The 19085-nt window shown below is 34.5% G+C and overlaps 1 protein-coding gene across 1 annotated transcript in view; it reads left to right on the top strand.

The window, feature by feature from the left end:
• LOC120414538 (lachesin) overlaps positions 1–19085 on the top strand; it is a 171435-nt gene that overhangs the window by 96848 nt on the left and 55502 nt on the right. The window contains exon 2 of the mRNA XM_039575749.2: positions 9567–9676. Coding sequence (XP_039431683.1) covers positions 9567–9676 — 110 coding nt within the window. The remainder of the gene's footprint in view (positions 1–9566; positions 9677–19085) is intronic.

Here is a 19085-nt window from a genome sequence, read left to right as displayed (position 1 = left end):
ATTTTAAGGAACTTTACTAAAATAAAGCGAAGAACTGCTCATTTTCGAGCAAAAATTAGGTGGGTCTAATATAGGACAACGAAAATCCAAACTTTTCCAAAAGTGGACCCCTGTTGATTTAACCTTCAAAAATGAGGAAAACTGTGTTTTTAAGCAATTGTTTCTCTTAAACATACAACAAATGCTTGTTGTTATCATCCTGAACGCATATTTTTTAATTATGAGTATAAATTTAGCTGTTTTCATGTTAAAAGTACCAAAAATGCTGAAGCCGTAAGAATTTATAATTAATCAAAACCATAGTTTATTGTACTTAACTGAAGCATCATAATTGCAGTTTGAAATGATATTTTATAATAATAAATCAATAACATCACTTTAAAAAAAACATGTGTGGTTTTATCAGCAACTGTAAACAAATCTATTGTTAAGTTTCGGTCAACCATTTATGGAAAAATTTGCTTCAAAATTACTTTTTTTTATTATTTTTATGTTTACATGGTTTTTGAATCGTTTTCTCTCATCTTTTTCGGAAATAAATGTGTTTAAATGTCTGTTTGGTTATTCTGTTGATTAAAAGAGCAATTAGCAATTTTAACAAAACATATTTATTTATGATGAAAAGTGAGCAAAATCAATCTTTTATTTACTATATCTAACATTAGACCTACACCATGCATCAAAACATCAAATATCGGGTAATTTTGGAATAAAAATAACAGTTTTCCTTTAGTGGACCCGGGTCCACAATCGGATAATAGACCTGGGTCCACTATAGGAAAAGGGGGTCCATAACAGGCAAAAATAAGGTTTTTTTTCAAATGGCTATTTTTCTGCTTAAAAATAAATAACTGATGAAACAAATAGTCAAAATTGTTCAAAAGACTTCAGATTTCATTGTTTTGTACAAAGAGTTATGAAAAGTGCTTAAAATATTGAAAATTTGTGAAAAATGTGCAGCGGCTCTAGGGGGTCCACTAATAATTAAAATACCCTAATTTTTGTAATTTTTTGTAATTTTTGTATTTTTTCCGATTTTTTTTGTTTTTTTTTGTTTTTTTTTGCAAATTTATGTTATTTTTTGTAATTTTTTGTAATGTTTTGTAATGTTTTGTAATGTTTTGTAATGTTTTGTAATGTTTTGTAATGTTTTGTAATGTTTTGTAATGTTTTGTAATGTTTTGTAATGTTTTGTAATGTTTTGTAATGTTTTGTAATGTTTTGTAATGTTTTGTAATGTTTTGTAATGTTTTGTAATGTTTTGTAATGTTTTGTAATGTTTTGTAATGTTTTGTAATGTTTTGCAATGTTTTGCAATGTTTTACAATGTTTTGTAATGTTTTGTAATGTTTTGTAATGTTTTGTAATGTTTTGTAATGTTTTGTAATGTTGTGTAATGTTTTGCAATGTTTTGCAATGTTTTACAATGTTTTGTAATGTTTTGTAATGATTTGTAATGTTTTGTAATGTTTTGTAATGTTTTGTAATGTTTTGTAATGTTTTGTAATGTTTTGTCATTTTTGTCATTTTTGTCATTTTTGTCATTTTTGTCATATTTGTCATTTTTGTCATTTTTGTCATTTTTGTCATTTTTGTCATTTTTGTCATTTTTGTCATTTTTGTCATATTTGTCATTTTTGTCATTTTTGTCATTTTTGGCATTTTTGTCATTTTTGTCATTTTTGTCATTTTTGTCATTCTCGTCATTTTGATCATTTTGATCATTTTGATCATTTTGATCATTTTGATCATTTTTGTCATTTTTGTCGCTTTGATCATTTTGATCATTTTGATCATTTTAATCATTTTGATCATTTTGATCATTTTGATCATTTTGATCATTTTGATCATTTTGATCATTTTGATCATTTTGATCATTTTGATCATTTTGATCATTTTGATCATTTTGATCATTTTGATCATTTTGATCATTTTGATCATTTTGATCATTTTGATCATTTTAATCATTTTGATCATTTTGATCATTTTGATCATTTTGATCATTTTGATCATTTTGATCATTTTGATCATTTTGATCATTTTGATCATTTTGATCATTTTGATCATTTTGATCATTTTGATCATTTTGATCAATTTGATCATTTTGATCAATTTGATCATTTTGATCATTTTGATCATTTTGATCATTTTGATCATTTTGATCATTTTGATCATTTTGATCATTTTGATCATTTTGATCATTTTGATCATTTTGATCATTTTGATCATTTTGATCATTTTGATCATTTTGATCATTTTGATCATTTTGATCATTTTGATCATTTTGATCATTTTGATCATTTTGATCATTTTGATCATTTTGATCATTTTGATCATTTTGATCATTTTGATCATTTTGATCATTTTGATCATTTTGATCATTTTGATCATTTTGATCATTTTGATCATTTTGATCATTTTGATCATTTTGATCATTTTGATCATTTTGATCATTTTGATCATTTTGATCATTTTGATCATTTTGATCATTTTGATCATTTTGATCCTTTTGATCATTTTGATCATTTTGATCATTTTGATCATTTTGATCATTTTGATCATTTTGATCATTTTGATCATTTTGATCATTTTGATCATTTTGATCATTTTGATCATTTTGATCATTTTGATCATTTTGATCATTTTGATCATTTTGATCATTTTGATCATTTTGATCATTTTGATCATTTTGATCATTTTGATCATTTTGATCATTTTGATCATTTTGATCATTTTGATCATTTTGATCATTTTGATCATTTTGATCATTTTTATCATTTTGATCATTTTGATCATTTTGATCATTTTGATCATTTTTATCATTTTGATCATTTTGATCATTTTGATCATTTTGATCATTTTGATCATTTTGATCATTTTGATCATTTTGATCATTTTGATCATTTTGATCATTTTGATCATTTTGATCATTTTGATCATTTTGATCATTTTGATCCTTTTGATCCTTTTGATCATTTTGATCATTTTGATCATTTTGGTTATTGTGTTTTTTTAGTTGATGGAGGATTTTTTAATGGTTATTTAGGTTGTTTTGGACAATTTGGTCATTTATAACTTTTTGGTCAATTTTGTCACTTTTGTTAATTTGGTTATTCCGGTAAACCTTTTATTAAATTAAGGACTGGAACTGAAAAAAAAAATCATTTTGCAACTTTTAACATAAGCTTCACAAAAGTTTTTTCCCTAAAAATCCACAACCTGCAACTGCAATCGATAGTCCTAACATGATTCTAAGCCACTCAGGCACGATTCGTTAGCATCATCGTCGGTATACCTCATCAAGTGTTTCCCAAATCTTCTCGGGGTAGTTCATCGAATGCTGGGAAATAAACTAAATGTGCTCCGGTCAGCACGTTGCAATTTCTCTTTTTGCCTTCCCCTTGGAATCGATCTGCTTGGCTTGGCTTGATTTGGCAGAATCCAGTTCATCTAAATCGAACATGTACTTGATTTGAGTATCGGCGTACGTTCAGAGCAGCAGTGGTGGTGGCGTGATTTTTACGATTTTCTGGGCCCTGAAATTCGATTTACTTGCGGTTGCGAAGCTCTTCCAATTTCGGTCGCACTCAATCAAACTGATTTCGATTCGAAACGAGATTGATGGACTGCCATTTCTTTCTGGTTTCTTCAAGTGTGTGTGTGTGGTAAGGAATTGCTCCTCCTCTTCCGGTGCACGCGCTCAATTTCGATGATTACCGGTAATTAGCTTTTCCGGCACCACACACAAATCGGAAGTCATCACTTTGTTGGAGATGCGATGTTGCTGAGTTGGCGAGATTCTTTGTCACGGTAGAGGGGTGTACAAGTTTTGGCGGGAAACTTTCCTCTCTTGTTCAGGGATTGGCATTGTTTTGTACCTTAATGTATGCTTTGCTGTTGGGTGCATATGTTTTGCTGCAGAAACTTGCCATGTTCTGGGCGAAATTTTCCGGCGAATGACATGGTGAGAAATGCAAAATAAACTTTTAATGAGAATTCTTTGGCGGAAAGTTTAGGATTTCAGAAGAGTGAAGAACGATGATGATGGTTGGGAATAAATTTAATATAATTGGGAATAAATTTATGAGATTTTGGAATAAACTGAAGCTGAAATAAACAGCAATTCTTGTTAACAAAGTTGGCAAAAACCAAAGCACTCTTCAAAAACCACAAAAATATCAAACATAAAAATTCCAAACTACAAAAATACAAAAAATAGATACCCAAAAAAAATCACAGTATTTACTGTACCACTTTCAAATTGGTTAATATTACTAAAATATTGGCTAAGTTAACCAAAACATTAGTTGAATTACCAATTTCAGGCTATCTTTTTTGGATTGGTGATTTTTTTGATCTTTTAGAGATGCGAGCTTGTTTGATCAAAATTCAGCTGATTTTTTTGTAAAATCACAGCCAAGACTAAACCTTGTAAAATCTTTTACTCACTCTCTTTTAACACGTCAAACCCAACAACTCAATTCACTACCGTTTTACACACTCTTTCTACATCAATCCCGTTCCCATTTCTTCCTTCCAAAACGACCAAGAATGACCTTAATCAACTGTGCTCAATCTGCCGTGCACAAATCTGGTGTATAAACAGGAAAAAAATAGCTAGTGTGTTCAAGAGTGTGTTATCCTCTTAATCCACTTCAGTTAGCATTCGATACAGCCAAGTCCTGCCCTTAAAGGCAACGACAGCAGCAGGTGCCCTCTTTTGCCTCAGTCAGCTGCTTTCTCGGTGTGTCGATCAAGGGTCTGCTCTCGACACTGAAGGGAAGACTGGCTTATGACCTGATGTTCGACATATGTGTGAGAAAGCATTTTCTCACCCTCGATTGGCTCAATTCAGCTCAGCGCTGGAAAAGCAGAAGATGATGCTTCTTTTAGGCGTTCGACTCCATCGAGACCGAAAGCAAGAAAAGTGAGAAAGAAAACAGAACAGGATTTGAGGTTGAGGTGTGGGAAAATCGAGGGAACCAGTGAGGGGAGTGCTTTCCTGAAGAAGGATGACGACGACGAAGACTACGGCGAGCTAAAGGTTGAGGAGGTGAGAAAAGGCTTTCGGTAAATCGTGTGAATGGTGATCCAGTTGCCTTATGAACCCAGGCACAGTGGCACTTTTGAATGTTGGCAAATGTCAACAAAATGCACTTAAACAAACAAAAACAATATACAAAAACATGCCCAATTTGGGGAAAAAATAAATTTAAAACACATTGGTATAGTTTCACGAAATCAAACTAGGAAACCGACACAGAATGTAGTTCCATCTTTAATTTACCAAATCAAATAAAAATTTGGTTGAATTAGGTGAAATACTAGCTAAATATACAATTTCAAATTGTTAAAATAGCAGACCCTGATTGTTACTTTTGTGTGTGTGTGTGTGTGTGTGTGTGTGTTTTTTTAAAGAATTGTCATGTTGGTTATTTTGTTATTCAGGTCATTTAGCTCATTTTAGTCATTTAGATCATTTGGGTCAATTAGGTCATTTAGGTCATTTAGGTCACTTAGGTCATTGAGGTCATTTAGGTCATTTAAGTCATTTAGATCATTAGGGTCAATTAGGTCATTAAGGTCATTTAGGTCATTTAGGTCATTTAGGTCATTTAAGTCATTCATATCATTTAGGTCATTTAAGTCATTTAGGTCATGTAGGTCATTTAGATCATTTAGGTCATTTAGGTCATTCAAATCATTTAGGTCATTTAAGTCATTTAGGTCATTTGGGTCAATTAGGTCATTTAGGTCATTTAGGTCATTTAAGTCCTGTAGGTCATTTAGGTCATTGAGGTCATTAAGGTCATACAGATCATTTAGGTCATTTGAGTCATTTAAATCATTTGGGTCAATTAGGCCATTAAGGTCATTTATGTCATTTAGGTCATTCAGGTCGTTGAGGCCATTTAGATCATTTAAGTCATTTAGATCATTTGGGTCAATTAGGTCATTTAGGTCATTTAGGTCATTTAGTTCATTCAGGTCATTTAGGTCATTTAGGTCATTTAGGTCATTGAGGTCATTTAGGTCATTCAGATCATTTAGGTCATTTAAGTCATTTGGGTCAATTAGGTCATTTAGGTCATTTAGGTCATTCAGATCATTTAGGTCATTTAAGTCATTTAGGTCATTTGGGTCAATTAGGTCATTTAGGTCATTTAGGTCATTTAGGTGATTTAGGTCATGTAGGTCATTAAGATCATTTAGGTCATTTAGGTCATTTAGGTAATTTTGGTAATTTTGGTCATTTTGGTCACTTTGTACGATTTGTCATTTTAGTTATTTGGGTAACTTAGTTCATTTTTGTCATTTTTCTCAATTTTGTCAATTTTGTCAATTTTGTCAATTTTGTTAATTTTGCCAATTTTGTCAATTTTGTCAATTTTGTCAATTTTGTCAATTTTGTCAATTTTGTCAATTTTGTCAATTTTGTCAATTTTGTCAATTTTGTCAATTTTGTCAATTTTGTCAATTTTGTCAATTTTGTCAATTTTGTCAATTTTGTCAATTTTGTCAATTTTGTCAATTTTGTCAATTTTGTCAATTTTGTCAATTTTGTCAATTTTGTCAATTTTGTCAATTTTGTCAATTTTGTCAATTTTGTCAATTTTGTCAATTTTGTCAATTTTGTCAATTTTGTCAATTTTGATTATTTTGTCAATTTTGATCATTTTGTCAATTTTGATCATTTTGATCATTTTGATCATTTTGATCATTTTGATCATTTTGATCATTTTGATCATTTTGATCATTTTGATCATTTTGATCATTTTGATCATTTTGATCATTTTGATCATTTTGATCATTTTGATCATTTTGATCATTTTGACCATTTTTGTTATTTTTTTATTTTAAAATTTTGGTTATCTTAAGGATCGTTTTTTTGCATTTGAAAAAAAATGATTTATTTTAATTTTTTATATTTCCAAAAAATCACAAAATTCAAGTTCGACTGTACAAAAAATTGCTTAAACTTACTCCCGACTGTGGTTCCCCTCAATCTTCGAACTCAACCTGGCTGGAAGCAAAAACCCCTTCACCTCCACCAAACCTCAAACGAGCCAGGAAGCGGAAGTGTATGTGGGATAAGATTAAACCTGTTATTCTATTCTTTGGAAACGTGAGAAGAAGTGATTTGTGGCGTGTGAAAATGAAGCATGAAAGGCTTGGTTTATTATGAGTTGAGTTCGTGTGTTGTGAGCGGGGGTGGAGAAAAGAAGAACTTTTGGTTTATGATACGTTGCGGTGTCAAAGACTTTGAAAAGTTGCTCGAACTTTTCACGATCTATCGCCCGAGTGGCAGCAAAGGTCAGGCTTGAGCTGTGCGGGGGATCAACAAGTTTAGCAGAGGAAATGTTGTTTCTTTTTAAAGCGCACTGCCATCTAGTGGCAGTTGTTTAAATCGCCTGAAAGTAGGCAATAACCCATCACAACCAAATGAAAGCTCGTTCTCTCTTTGGATCGCATCTCCCTACAAATCCCAACTTGTTGAACGCAACTTCCTGTGAAAGCGCTAAACTTCCTCAACGTGAAATTTATTTCTTTTTAAATTGGTCCTTTTATCGCTCCCAGACGGAGGTTTTCGTTTTTCTTCTCTTTTTCCAGACACAGGCTTAAACCAGCCATGCAAACATTGTTATTTAGCACCCACTTTAGCCACACTTCTTCATTCACTTGGGGGAAATCCCCGCAACTCAGTGGGATACAATTTAATCGGCATCATTAAATTTGAATAACTCACGAGGGCCCATCCCACGCAAATCAGGTTGCGATGAGTGGGGAACATGAAACCTTGGGTGAAAACATATAAAAAAGAGCGCTTCGTCTGATGACTGGCGGTGATGATTTTTATGAGCTTAAAGGAAATTGTTTTATGACTGGCACGGTGTGATTGTTTTGATTTTTTGGTAAGGGAAAGACGTGAAACGGAAGGAAAATGATACAAAAGCATATTTTATACAAAAAAAATCCGTTTTGAAATCTGCTTAAAAATTTACAAATGTTTTTTTTTGTTTAGATAAAAAAGGGTCCAAATTTAGAGCAAAAAACCAAAAAAAAACAAAAAAAAACAAAAAAACAAAAAATAAAAAACAAAAAACAAAAAACAAAAAACAAAAAACAAAAAACAAAAAACAAAAAACAAAAAACAAAAAACAAAAAACAAAAAACAAAAAAAGCTGAAAACTGAAAACTGAAAACTGAAAACTGAAAACTGAAAACTGAAAACTGAAAACTGAAAACTGAAAACTGAAAACTGAAAACTGAAAACTGAAAACTGAAAACTGAAAACTGAAAACTGAAAACTGAAAACTGAAAACTGAAAACTGAAAACTGAAAACTGAAAACTGAAAACTGAAAACTGAAAACTGAAAACTGAAAACTGAAAACTGAAAACTGAAAACTGAAAACTGAAAACTGAAAACTGAAAACTGAAAACTGAAAACTGAAAACTGAAAACTGAAAACTGAAAACTGAAAACTGACTACTGACTACTGACTACTGACTACTGACAACTGACAACTGACAACTGACAACTGACAACTGACAACTGACAACTGACAACAGACAACAGACAACAGACAACAGACAACAGACAACAGACAACAGACAACTGATAACTGATTTTTTGAAAGCTTAAAACTAGTAGACGAATTAAAAAATTATATTTATAAAAAAACTTAAACATTTTTCCACTTGCCTGGGACCTGCCACATTTCATTAGAAAAGTTGATTCTTTCCCAAAAAGTTCGGAAAGTGCAACAGAACGAAAAAAGAGTGTGTAAAACCCCATTTTACCGCATTTTGCATTTTTCCCAGCTTCCCTCTAGCAGCAAGGCGTCGAAAATAACACGTGCCAGCCTGGCAGAGTGTTTGCTCCTCTCGCCAAAGCGCCAAAGGATGCAATAAATCAACCGGGAGCAACTTCTGCCAGACCTCACTTCCGGAAGTGTCGAGCGTCGTCGTCGTCGTTGTTCCACTTGCAGTGTTGCTCTGCTAATGTGGCAGCAAATGTGTTCTTGGAGAGGAGAAAAAAAAAGTGTGAGAAGATTGCTCCTTTTGCTGAAAAACAGTTAAAAATGTAAAAACATTTGCATACTTCTTCAATTACAGATTTTATAAAATAGGAATTATACAGCAAGATTTAGAAATGAATTAATTTATTTAATTTATTTTTACTGTGTTGGAAAGAAAAATAAAATAGAACAAACGTTTAAAAAGTGCAGACAGGCTAACACGTTGCTCCTTGTTGGCACTTTTACACGCCAAGAAACTTGCTTTTTAGACTGAGCTTTAACTTTTAGATATCTTGGTAAGGAATTTAAAAAAAAGTGACTATGAATATTTCAAATCAACTCATGATTTTTATTTGTCAAATTGCATAAAAACATCAAAATTTTCAATTTGAAAACAATCAATCCTCCAAAACTGTCCCGAATCTCACTCAATCCATCGATCATTCGACAAAATTGCCAAACTCACCTGTTCATGTGAAACTCAAAATCCCGTCCCACACTAATTACACTAATAATTGTTCTCCGTTTCTTCAATTTTCCTCGCAGACGTGTCAACATTCCAGCCGGATTTCGCCGAGCCAATCATCAACATCTCGGTCGCCATCGGACGGGACGCGACGTTCACCTGTCACGTACGGCATTTGGGCGGCTACCGGGTAAGAGAGTCATGCTAAGGATTGAGCCTCGGGATTTGCTGTAGACAGACAGGACTGCAAACCACAGAGAGTTGATGAATTTGCAATGTTGTCGTGCAATTTGGTTAAATTTTGAAATAATTTTCTTTAAAAATTATAAAAAGAAAATATTTGATTTTTTTTAAATTAACTTTTTAACAATTTCGGAAAATTTTCCTAATTCAATTTCAAAAACAACAATTTTACCATCAAATCACACACTGTCTAATCTGATCTCCAGGGTAGTACGTGAGGATGCGTCCGATCTGACCTGGGCCAGCAAATCTGGGTCGACGACGGGACTGTGATGGGAATAGAATGAGCTCCCTGCTGGCCGGCCGGCCGGATAGACATACTCTGCAGCGTCAGACAGGTCAACGATGGCCGCGCAGCAGGGCCACTTCACTTCGACGGAGGTTCAGATTTCTTGGCGTACCACACGGTATTGATTGGTGATTAAAGGGGTGCTACAATGTTGAGTTTGACAATGTATGACTGGTGTTGTGTGAATTTTAAGGGACTTTTAAATTAAACGTTGCATTGCTAAACGTTGAAACCTTTCTAAAAGAATTGTAAAGTATTGTTTTTATTGAATCTTTCATCTAAAAACAATGAACTGAATTTAAAATTTCAAAAAAAAACTATGCAAAAGTTGCCGCAAAATAATTAAAACAGCTGTGCTTTTCCATTTTTATATATTTTTAAGGTTCAAAATAGGCAAGGACAAACAATATTTATCAGTGTCGCCAGTTTTTTAACATTAAAAAACGGTCAAAACAAATTTCATTTTATTTTCAGATGCAAAATTGAATTTAAAATCAAAAAGTGCTGTTCAGAAATTGTAATTTTTCGGTTTTGCTCAAGCCTAAAGTTTTTTTTTTTTTGAAAAGTACAGAAAATTAAAAAAAAATCTTTGAAACTTTAAGATTGGGCATCTGTTGCTGAAATAGAGCCAAAAAAGATAAAGTAACAGGAAAAATGGGTTAATTTTTGTTATTGCCTCAAATAATACTCAATTATTTTTTTACATTTTAAAAGGGCCTAGTTTTACATCTTAAACTATTTTGAAATGTCTTGAATTTGGAAAAATCTGTTAATATTTTTATCGGAATGATTAAAAAATTCTCCACCAATACCGGAAATGGATTTTATTTGTATTTTTTATTTGGCTCAAACTTTGTGGGGGCCTTCCCTATGACCAAAGAAGCTATTTTGTGTCATTGGTTCACCCATACAAGTCTCCATACAATTTTGGTTGCTGTCCATACAAAAATGGTACGTAAATATTCAAACAGCTGTAACTTTTGAGTGAAAATTCTGATCAATTTGGTGTCTTGGGCAAAGTTGTAGGTATTGTTGAGGACTATTGAGAAAAAATAGGTACACGGAAAAAAAATTGCAGATTTTTTAATCAACTTGTTTATCACAAAAACTCAATTTCCCAAAATACGTATTTTTTTTTATTTTCGAGATTTTTTGATATGTTTTAGGGGACAAAAATCCGCAACTTTTGAGCTATAGAGAAGTATGGTCAAAAAATCTGCCGCCGAGTTATGATTTTTTGAAAAAATAGTGATTTTTGGAAAAAATCGAAATTTTGTAATATTCAATGTTTAGTCCTTTTTAAATGTTAGTCTTGATTTAAAAATTTTCAAATTATTTTTTTCAAAAAGATCGGAAAATTTCACGAATATTTCATATTTTAACATTGAAAATCGGACCATTAAATGCTGAAATATCGACATTAGAAAATGGTGGGCTGTTTGGGTGAGACTTCGAAAACTTCAATTTTCCTGTTTCTTTTTCATAAAGCGGCTCTATCTCAGCAACCAGTGGTCCAATCTTCAATGTCTCTTAGAAAATTTTGTAGTGAATTTTCTGAACTTTAAAAAAAAATTAGAAATGGTCACTCATGGTCACTATTTTTAAATATCAAAAAACTGCAAATATTTCGCTAAGATCAAACTTTCGGTGGCTATATCTTGAAAACAGAGCGTTTAATCAAAAAATCTGTATAGAACTTTTCGATTAGAAATTCAATTTAACATTAAAATTTTTTTTTTGCATGGAAATTTGATTTTTTTCTATAAATCACTATTTTTTCAAAAAAATCATAACTCGGCGGCAGATTTTTTGACCATGTTTCTCTATGGCTCAAAAGTTGCGGATTTTTGTCCCCTAAAACATATCAAAAAATCTCGAAAATCAAAAAAATACGTATTTTGGGAAATTAAGTTTTAGTAAAAATAAAGTTGATAAAAAAATCTGCAAATTTTTTTTCCGTGTACCTATTTTTTCTCAAAAGTCCTCAACAATACCTACAACTTTGCCGAAGACACCAAATTGATCAGAAAATTTACACAAAAGTTACAGCTGTTTGAATATTTACGTACCATTTTTATATGGACAGCAGCCTATCTCTTGTATGGGTGAACCAATGACACAAAATAGCTTCTTTGGTCATAGGGAAGGCCCCCACAAAGTTCATTAAATACGAATAAAGTGAATTTTATTTCGTCCGCTTTTTTTTCAAAGTTTTGGATTTATTATATTTTCAATCAAATTGGCAACACTGCCGAATTTGTTTTGTCCATGCAAGGTCATAGCTGAAAAGATGTCTGTTTTGATTTTTTTTTCTTAATTGAAATTTTCAAAAATAACGATTTTGCGCAAATTAATATGTTGTTTTAAAACGAGCTCATAAACATTAACAGGGTGACCAGTAGCTTGGCTCACGGATATATGAAAAAGACAAAAGTGTTTTATTTCCAACGCCTCGACCGGAATTTTGAAGCAATATTGCCTCAGAAGCTAGCCTGAAAATTTGAACGCATTTGTTCAATGTTTAGTTGTTCCACTCTTGACTTGAAGTTAAAATGAAATTTTAATAAATTTAATTTATTTATTGAAATTTTAACTTTTTTTCGAGAAAAATTTTCTAAACATTATGATTTTTTCTCAAATAAGAGGTTTCGTATAGATTTTAGTCCAAGGAACAACTTTGTAGAATATCACAAAGCGCTAGGAATAAATCCCGGAATGATACAGACAAATTTTTAGAGTACGTTATATTTTTTTCCATACTTCAAGAAATATCCTATATCTTTTCGGGACAAATTCCTAGCTTTGCGATGTTATACAAAAATGTTTCCTGTCTCAAAATCTCTAAGAAACCTAAAAATAGGAAAATTTGATTGGGTTTTGGGAAACTTTCTCTTAGAAGAGGTTTAAACTGAAAATTTCACAAAGTAAATTTTTAGAAGTTCTATACTAACTCCAGGTCAATGCTGAAATACAAAACCTTAACCAAATGCGCTCAAAATTTTCGGCTTCTGGGGCCATATTACTTCAAAATTCCGGTCGAGGCGTCCGAAATGAGCACTTTTGTCTTTTTCATATATCCGTGAGCCACACTAGCGCCTACTTAAATCCCATTTAAGAACTTCTGACTTTTCAAAGTCTTCAAATAAAATTTCATTTGTCATGCACATAAAAATAAACTTTTCAAAAGTTGAACATAATTTCTATAGAAACTCGAAAAAAAAGAAGACAATTTAAAAAAACAATGGCAACAAATTTGCAACAAAATACTTCAAAAATGGAAAAACTCAAATTTTGATTCCAAGAAAAAACTTGAACAGTCAGCCCTTAAGAAAAATAACATAAAATTTCGATGCTCTTTTTTTTAAAATCGGAAACATTAAGTTCATATTCCTCGCTTTTCACTGGAAAATGAATAATCAAAAAATTGAAATAACTTAATGTAATTGAATTTATAAAATTTGTGACAGTTTTATCAGAAGCAATGCTCTACTTCTAATTTTATGCATGTTTATAAAGACATATCCTTAAATCATTTTTATAACAGTTTTAGTATAAAATTTCTTGAATTTTGTCAGGATCAGTCGTGTGGTGTTCGTTGGATCGATCGGAGAGTGAATCGACGCGCGCGAGCCCGCGGGAAAGTGGTAGAAAGTTCTCGAAACCATTGAAAAGGGGGTCGCAGTGTGCCTAGAGAAGTTGGGCCATCAGTCGTGTGGTGTTCGTTGGATCGATCGGAGAGTGAATCGACGCGCGCGAGCCCGCGGGAAAGTGGTAGAAAGTTCTCGAAATCATTGAAAAGGGGGTCGCAGTGTGCCTAGAGAAGTTGGGCCATCAGTCGTGTGGTGTTCGTTGGATCGATCGGAGAGTGAATCGACGCGCGCGAGCCCGCGGGAAAGTGGTAGAAAATTCTCGAAATCATTGAAAAGGGGGTCGCAGTGTGCCTAGAGAAGTTGGGCCATCAGTCGTGTGGTGTTCGTTGGATCGATCGGAGAGTGAATCGACGCGCGCGAGCCCGCGGGAAAGTGGTAGAAAGTTCTCGAAATCATTGAAAAGGGGGTCGCAGTGTGCCTAGAGAAGTTGGGCCATCAGTCGTGTGGTGTTCGTTGGATCGATCGGAGAGTGAATCGACGCGCGCGAGCCCGCGGGAAAGTTGTAGAAAATTCTCGAAATCATTGAAAAGGGGGTCGCAGTGTGCCTAGAGAAGTTGGGCCATCAGTCGTGTGGTGTTCGTTGGATCGATCGGAGAGTGAATCAACGCGCGCGAGCCCGCGGGAAAGTGGTAGAAAGTTCTCGAAATCATTGAAAAGGGGGTCGCAGTGTGCCTTGAGAAGTTGGGCCATCAGTCGTGTGGTGTTCGTTGGATCGATCGGAGAGTGAATCGACGCGCGCGAGCCCGCGGGAAAGTGGTAGAAAGTTCTCGAAATCATTGAAAAGGGGGTCGCAGTGTGCCTAGAGAAGTTGGGCCATCAGTCGTGTGGTGTTCGTTGGATCGATCGGAGAGTGAATCGACGCGCGCGAGCCCGCGGGAAAGTGGTAGAAAGTTCTCGAAATCATTGAAAAGGGGGTCGCAGTGTGCCTAGAGAAGTTGGGCCATCAGTCGTGTGGTGTTCGTTGGATCGATCGGAGAGTGAATCGCCGCGCGCGAGCCCGCGGGAAAGTTGTAGAAAATTCTCGAAATCATTGAAAAGGGGGTCGCAGTGTGCCTAGAGAAGTTGGGCCATCAGTCGTGTGGTGTTCGTTGGATCGATCGGAGAGTGAATCGACGCGCGCGAGCCCGCGGGAAAGTGGTAGAAAGTTCTCGAAATCATTGAAAAGGGGGTCGCAGTGTGCCTAGAGAAGTTGGGCCATCAGTCGTGTGGTGTTCGTTGGATCGATCGGAGAGTGAATCGACGCGCGCGAGCCCGCGGGAAAGTTGTAGAAAATTCTCGAAATCATTGAAAAGGGGGTCGCAGTGTGCCTAGAGAAGTTGGGCCATCAGTCGTGTGGTGTTCGTTGGATCGATCGGAGAGTGAATCGACGCGCGCGAGCCCGCGGGAAAGTTGTAGAAAATTCTCGAAATCATTGAAAAGGGGGTCGCAGTGTGCCTAGAGAAGTTGGGCCATCAATCGTGTGGTGTTCGTTAGAGATCCTTAATAGGGAGACTGGTCGAAGTGAATTTGACGTACCCAAACAGACACGAGTTTGACGTATCCAAACGAGCATTTGCCTTTACGCCCAGCAAAACTTATCAGTGTTGCCAAGCTCAAAACATACGTTGCCAGATCGATTTAGCCAGCTTAGACCAGTCTCCCTATTTAGGGTCTCTAGTGTTCGTTGGATCGATCGGAGAGTGAATCGACGCGCGCGAGCCCGCGGGAAAGTGGTAGAAAGTTCTCGAAATCATTGAAAAGGGGGTCGCAGTGTGCCCAGAGAAGTTGGGCCATCAGTCGTGTGGTTTTCGTTGGATCGATCGAAGTGTGAATAGGCGCGCGCGAACCCGCGAGAAATAGATCGGGAAAGCATTGAAATAGAGATTCGCGTCGTTGAATTATATGTTATATTTTCATTTCGTTTTGAAAGCCCATCCCATAGCATCGTTGCTCGGATGGCACGCCGGCGGTAAGAAGTTAAACATAATACGCGATTGAGGAATTGATAAGTCCTTCTCAAAGCGTCGCAACTCGGTAGGCAGCGATAATGTTTCACTTTTTGGTCATATCATCTTACAAAAATGAATCCTGATCTATCCTAAATTGTACATCACCGAATAATACGTTAATTCAAAATTCATTTCGTTTTGAAAGTCCTTCCCAAAGCATCGTTGCTCGGTTGGCACGCCGGCGGTAAGAAGTAAAACAATACGCGATTGATAAGTCCTTCTCATAGCGTCGTAGCTCGGAAGGCAACGATTGTTTCACATTCTGGTCATATCATCTACCAAGATGAATCCTGACCTTCCCTTTCCTTCCCCTACTAACACAATTCCCCCACTTCCCGTGATGCTTGAAGGAGATGCTGTGGATTCAACGGTCTCATGCGGTGTCAACAGGTATAGAGCGACAAACTCTGTGTCTGATGAGTCTGCAACTTCAACTATCGGACTAACATTCCTACCTTTGTTGAACTGCATCTCCTTGGGGGGGCGCCGGTATTGACTTAAAGCAGAGATCTTCAGGGGTTATACAGTGAGGATGATTAGCTCCCACTATTCATCTGTTGGTTCATTGTGTAACTTCAGCTGATCCGTCAATAACGGAGTAGCAGCTCATTGGCAGTCAACCATGCTCATGCTCATGCTCATGCTCAAAATTTCTTGAATTTTGTCAGTTATACAATTAAGTATATTTTTATATTCTTAACCGTTCAAAGTTGAGCAGTTCTCTATGAAATCGATCTTTTTTTTATTAATTTGAATTTTTGTATTTTTTTTAATTCGGCTGATACTTTTTTGATGCCTTCGGTTTGCCCAAAGAAGCCATGTTGCATCTTTAGTTTGTCCATTTAAATTTCCATACAAATTTGGCAGCTGCCCATACAAAAATGATATATGGAAATCTGTACCTTTTGAAGGAATTTTTTGATCGATTTGGTGTCTTCGGCAAAGTTTTTTGCAACATCTTAGGCAATTTCCACAAAAAAAAATCGACCGAATATAAAAAGGCCGTTGCAAATATTTTTTGAAGTCTCCGTAGACTCTTACCAAAGTCGAATGGGGGGGGAGGGGTGTAAAATGCATTAGGGCGTCTGATTTTCCTGGATTTTGAATTTCTTGGGAAACGGGAAAAATATTTTTCAAATCCCGGGAATTCCCGGGATCCCGGGATATTTTTTTTACCAGTCATAAAATTTATGTTCTTATTTTATTTGTTATGTTCTTCAAAATTAAAATTATAAAATAAGCTCAATAATACTAACTGGCGATAATATATGCTTCAAACCAAACAAGGACGACAGTTTAAAGATAGCTTAAAAGAAATTAAAATTGATCTTTTTTGTTCTTTAGATTTTAAATAAACCAAAAATTTTAATTCAATGTGATTCAAATTTAATAAGTCTTTTTTAAATGTATTTATTTTATATATTTTTAATATGACATGACTAGAAAAGCTTGATTTTCTTTAAATAACTTAAAAACAAGAAACGAAAACATTTTTTTTTAATAAATAAATGAAATGATACCAGTCAATGTTAAGTTTCAGATATTTTTTTTAATTTCACGTTTTGTTTTAAACATAAGTTACTACCGGCAACTGGGGAAAATTTGGACTAAAGTCTTAAAAGGTACAGGAGATTTTAGAGGATTAAATTTGGAAATCGGTGTACTAATTGTTTTGTTCTGTTCCTGTTTTAACCAAAGTCATACAAAAGATTATGCAAAAAATTGGCCTTAATAGCTGTCTCAACTCGTTACATTTGTCCTGATTTGCCTCAGATTCCGGTGTTTGATGAAACATAATTTAATATATTTTTTGCAAAATTTAAAATTATGAATTTACGTTAATAATGTACTAAAATTTTAACAATTTTTTTGACACATGCCGAACACAATTTGTTTATGCTTTAAAATTCTTATCGATTACTAAGTATTCAACTTGTCATCTTTTTCCACAAACAAATCTGAATTTCCAGACCGAAATTTGATTTTTTTTTTTCAATTTCGGGAATTCCCGGGACAAATTTTAAAATAAAATCCCGGAATTTGGGAATTCCCGGTATTGGAAAAATCCCGGGAATTCCCAGGATGGACGCACTAAAATGCATTATACACCTGTCCAGTCGTTTTGCCATCATTAATTTCCAAAACATCTAGGGGAACAGCATCTAATTCCAGCGTGCCTCTAATGTTGGTAGGTCAGAACTTTGACATTCAATTAAACCTAATCAACTGAAATCGAGTGAGATAAATAGCTCAATAAGAAGTGAGCAAGCAAGTTTCTATCAAAAGTATTCCAAAATTAGTTGTTTAAATAGTTAAAATCAGCAAATTGGAGGGAGTTAGGAGCGAGTGCTTAACCTGCCAAACATACGAGGATTTCCCCTTAGTATTGACAATTTTTTTTCGAAAAATAAAATTTTTGCGGTGCTGTAAATTGGGATTTTATAAAAATTCAAAACATTTTTAAACAAGCTCAATCATGATTATCAATGCAGAAATATGCACTTTAGATTGTTTTCAGTTAATTGCCCCCTGATTTTTCAGATCAGTTTTGAAAAGGGGGGGGGGGGGCGACATAACGTTTGAAAAATATTTGCAACGGCCAAATACAACATAAAAAAAATCTATGGACATTCACGAGGAGGGAGGCTTGAGATTTTCAAAAAAGAGTCCACGTGGTTTATGGATGGCCCTAAACAGAATCAATACAAATTGAAATTACTAAAAATTTAAAAGAAAAACATAAAACAAGAGAAGTTAAAAAATTTCGTAGAGAAAAAGTTGCTCAAAATGGCATCCTGAACACGAGAAAAATAAAAGTTTTCGAAGAAAAATTGAAAGAACTACAAACTTAAAACGAAAAAACATCCAATCATTTGTCTATCAATCCGCATCGAGGGGACCTTGAATTGAATAGAAATATGTTTAAACAAGATTTTGTTACAAAAATAGAAGTGGAATTAAATATCTGAAATTAATTCAGCTTATTGTAGAGCAACATCCCAAGAAAGCATACAATCTCGAGAGTACCTTTAGACTAGCTTAAGTATTGCCATCATTTTCAAGATTACAAGTTATACCACAACAGAAAGACCCATTTCGCAACAATATATTAACCATTTTACTACCCTCTACGAAATGCCACTAAACCCTCACCCAATTAAGCTAATAAAGTGTTTATTTTCTCCTGTTCTTTTCTCCTCTCTAAACATGCCACTTTTCGCCACAAAACGGAAAAACAACAACAACCTCGTTCAACCGCCTTGTAATGACAACGACCTGGCCTGAATCTGAACCCTGGACGACGACCCTACCTCGGGGGACCACTTGCGAAACCACACAAAACTATCATTTCTCGGGACCAAAACCCCCAACCCCAAACTCCAAACACAATACGAACAAATGTTTATTCTGACCTCCGTCCTTCGGGCT

The sequence above is a fragment of the Culex pipiens genome, chromosome 1, assembly GCF_016801865.2.
Source record: "Culex pipiens pallens isolate TS chromosome 1, TS_CPP_V2, whole genome shotgun sequence".
In the NCBI taxonomy this organism is placed as follows: domain Eukaryota; kingdom Metazoa; phylum Arthropoda; class Insecta; order Diptera; family Culicidae; genus Culex; species Culex pipiens.
Note: the sequence above shows the minus strand (reverse complement) of the source record. Positions and strands in the feature narration are given on the sequence as shown.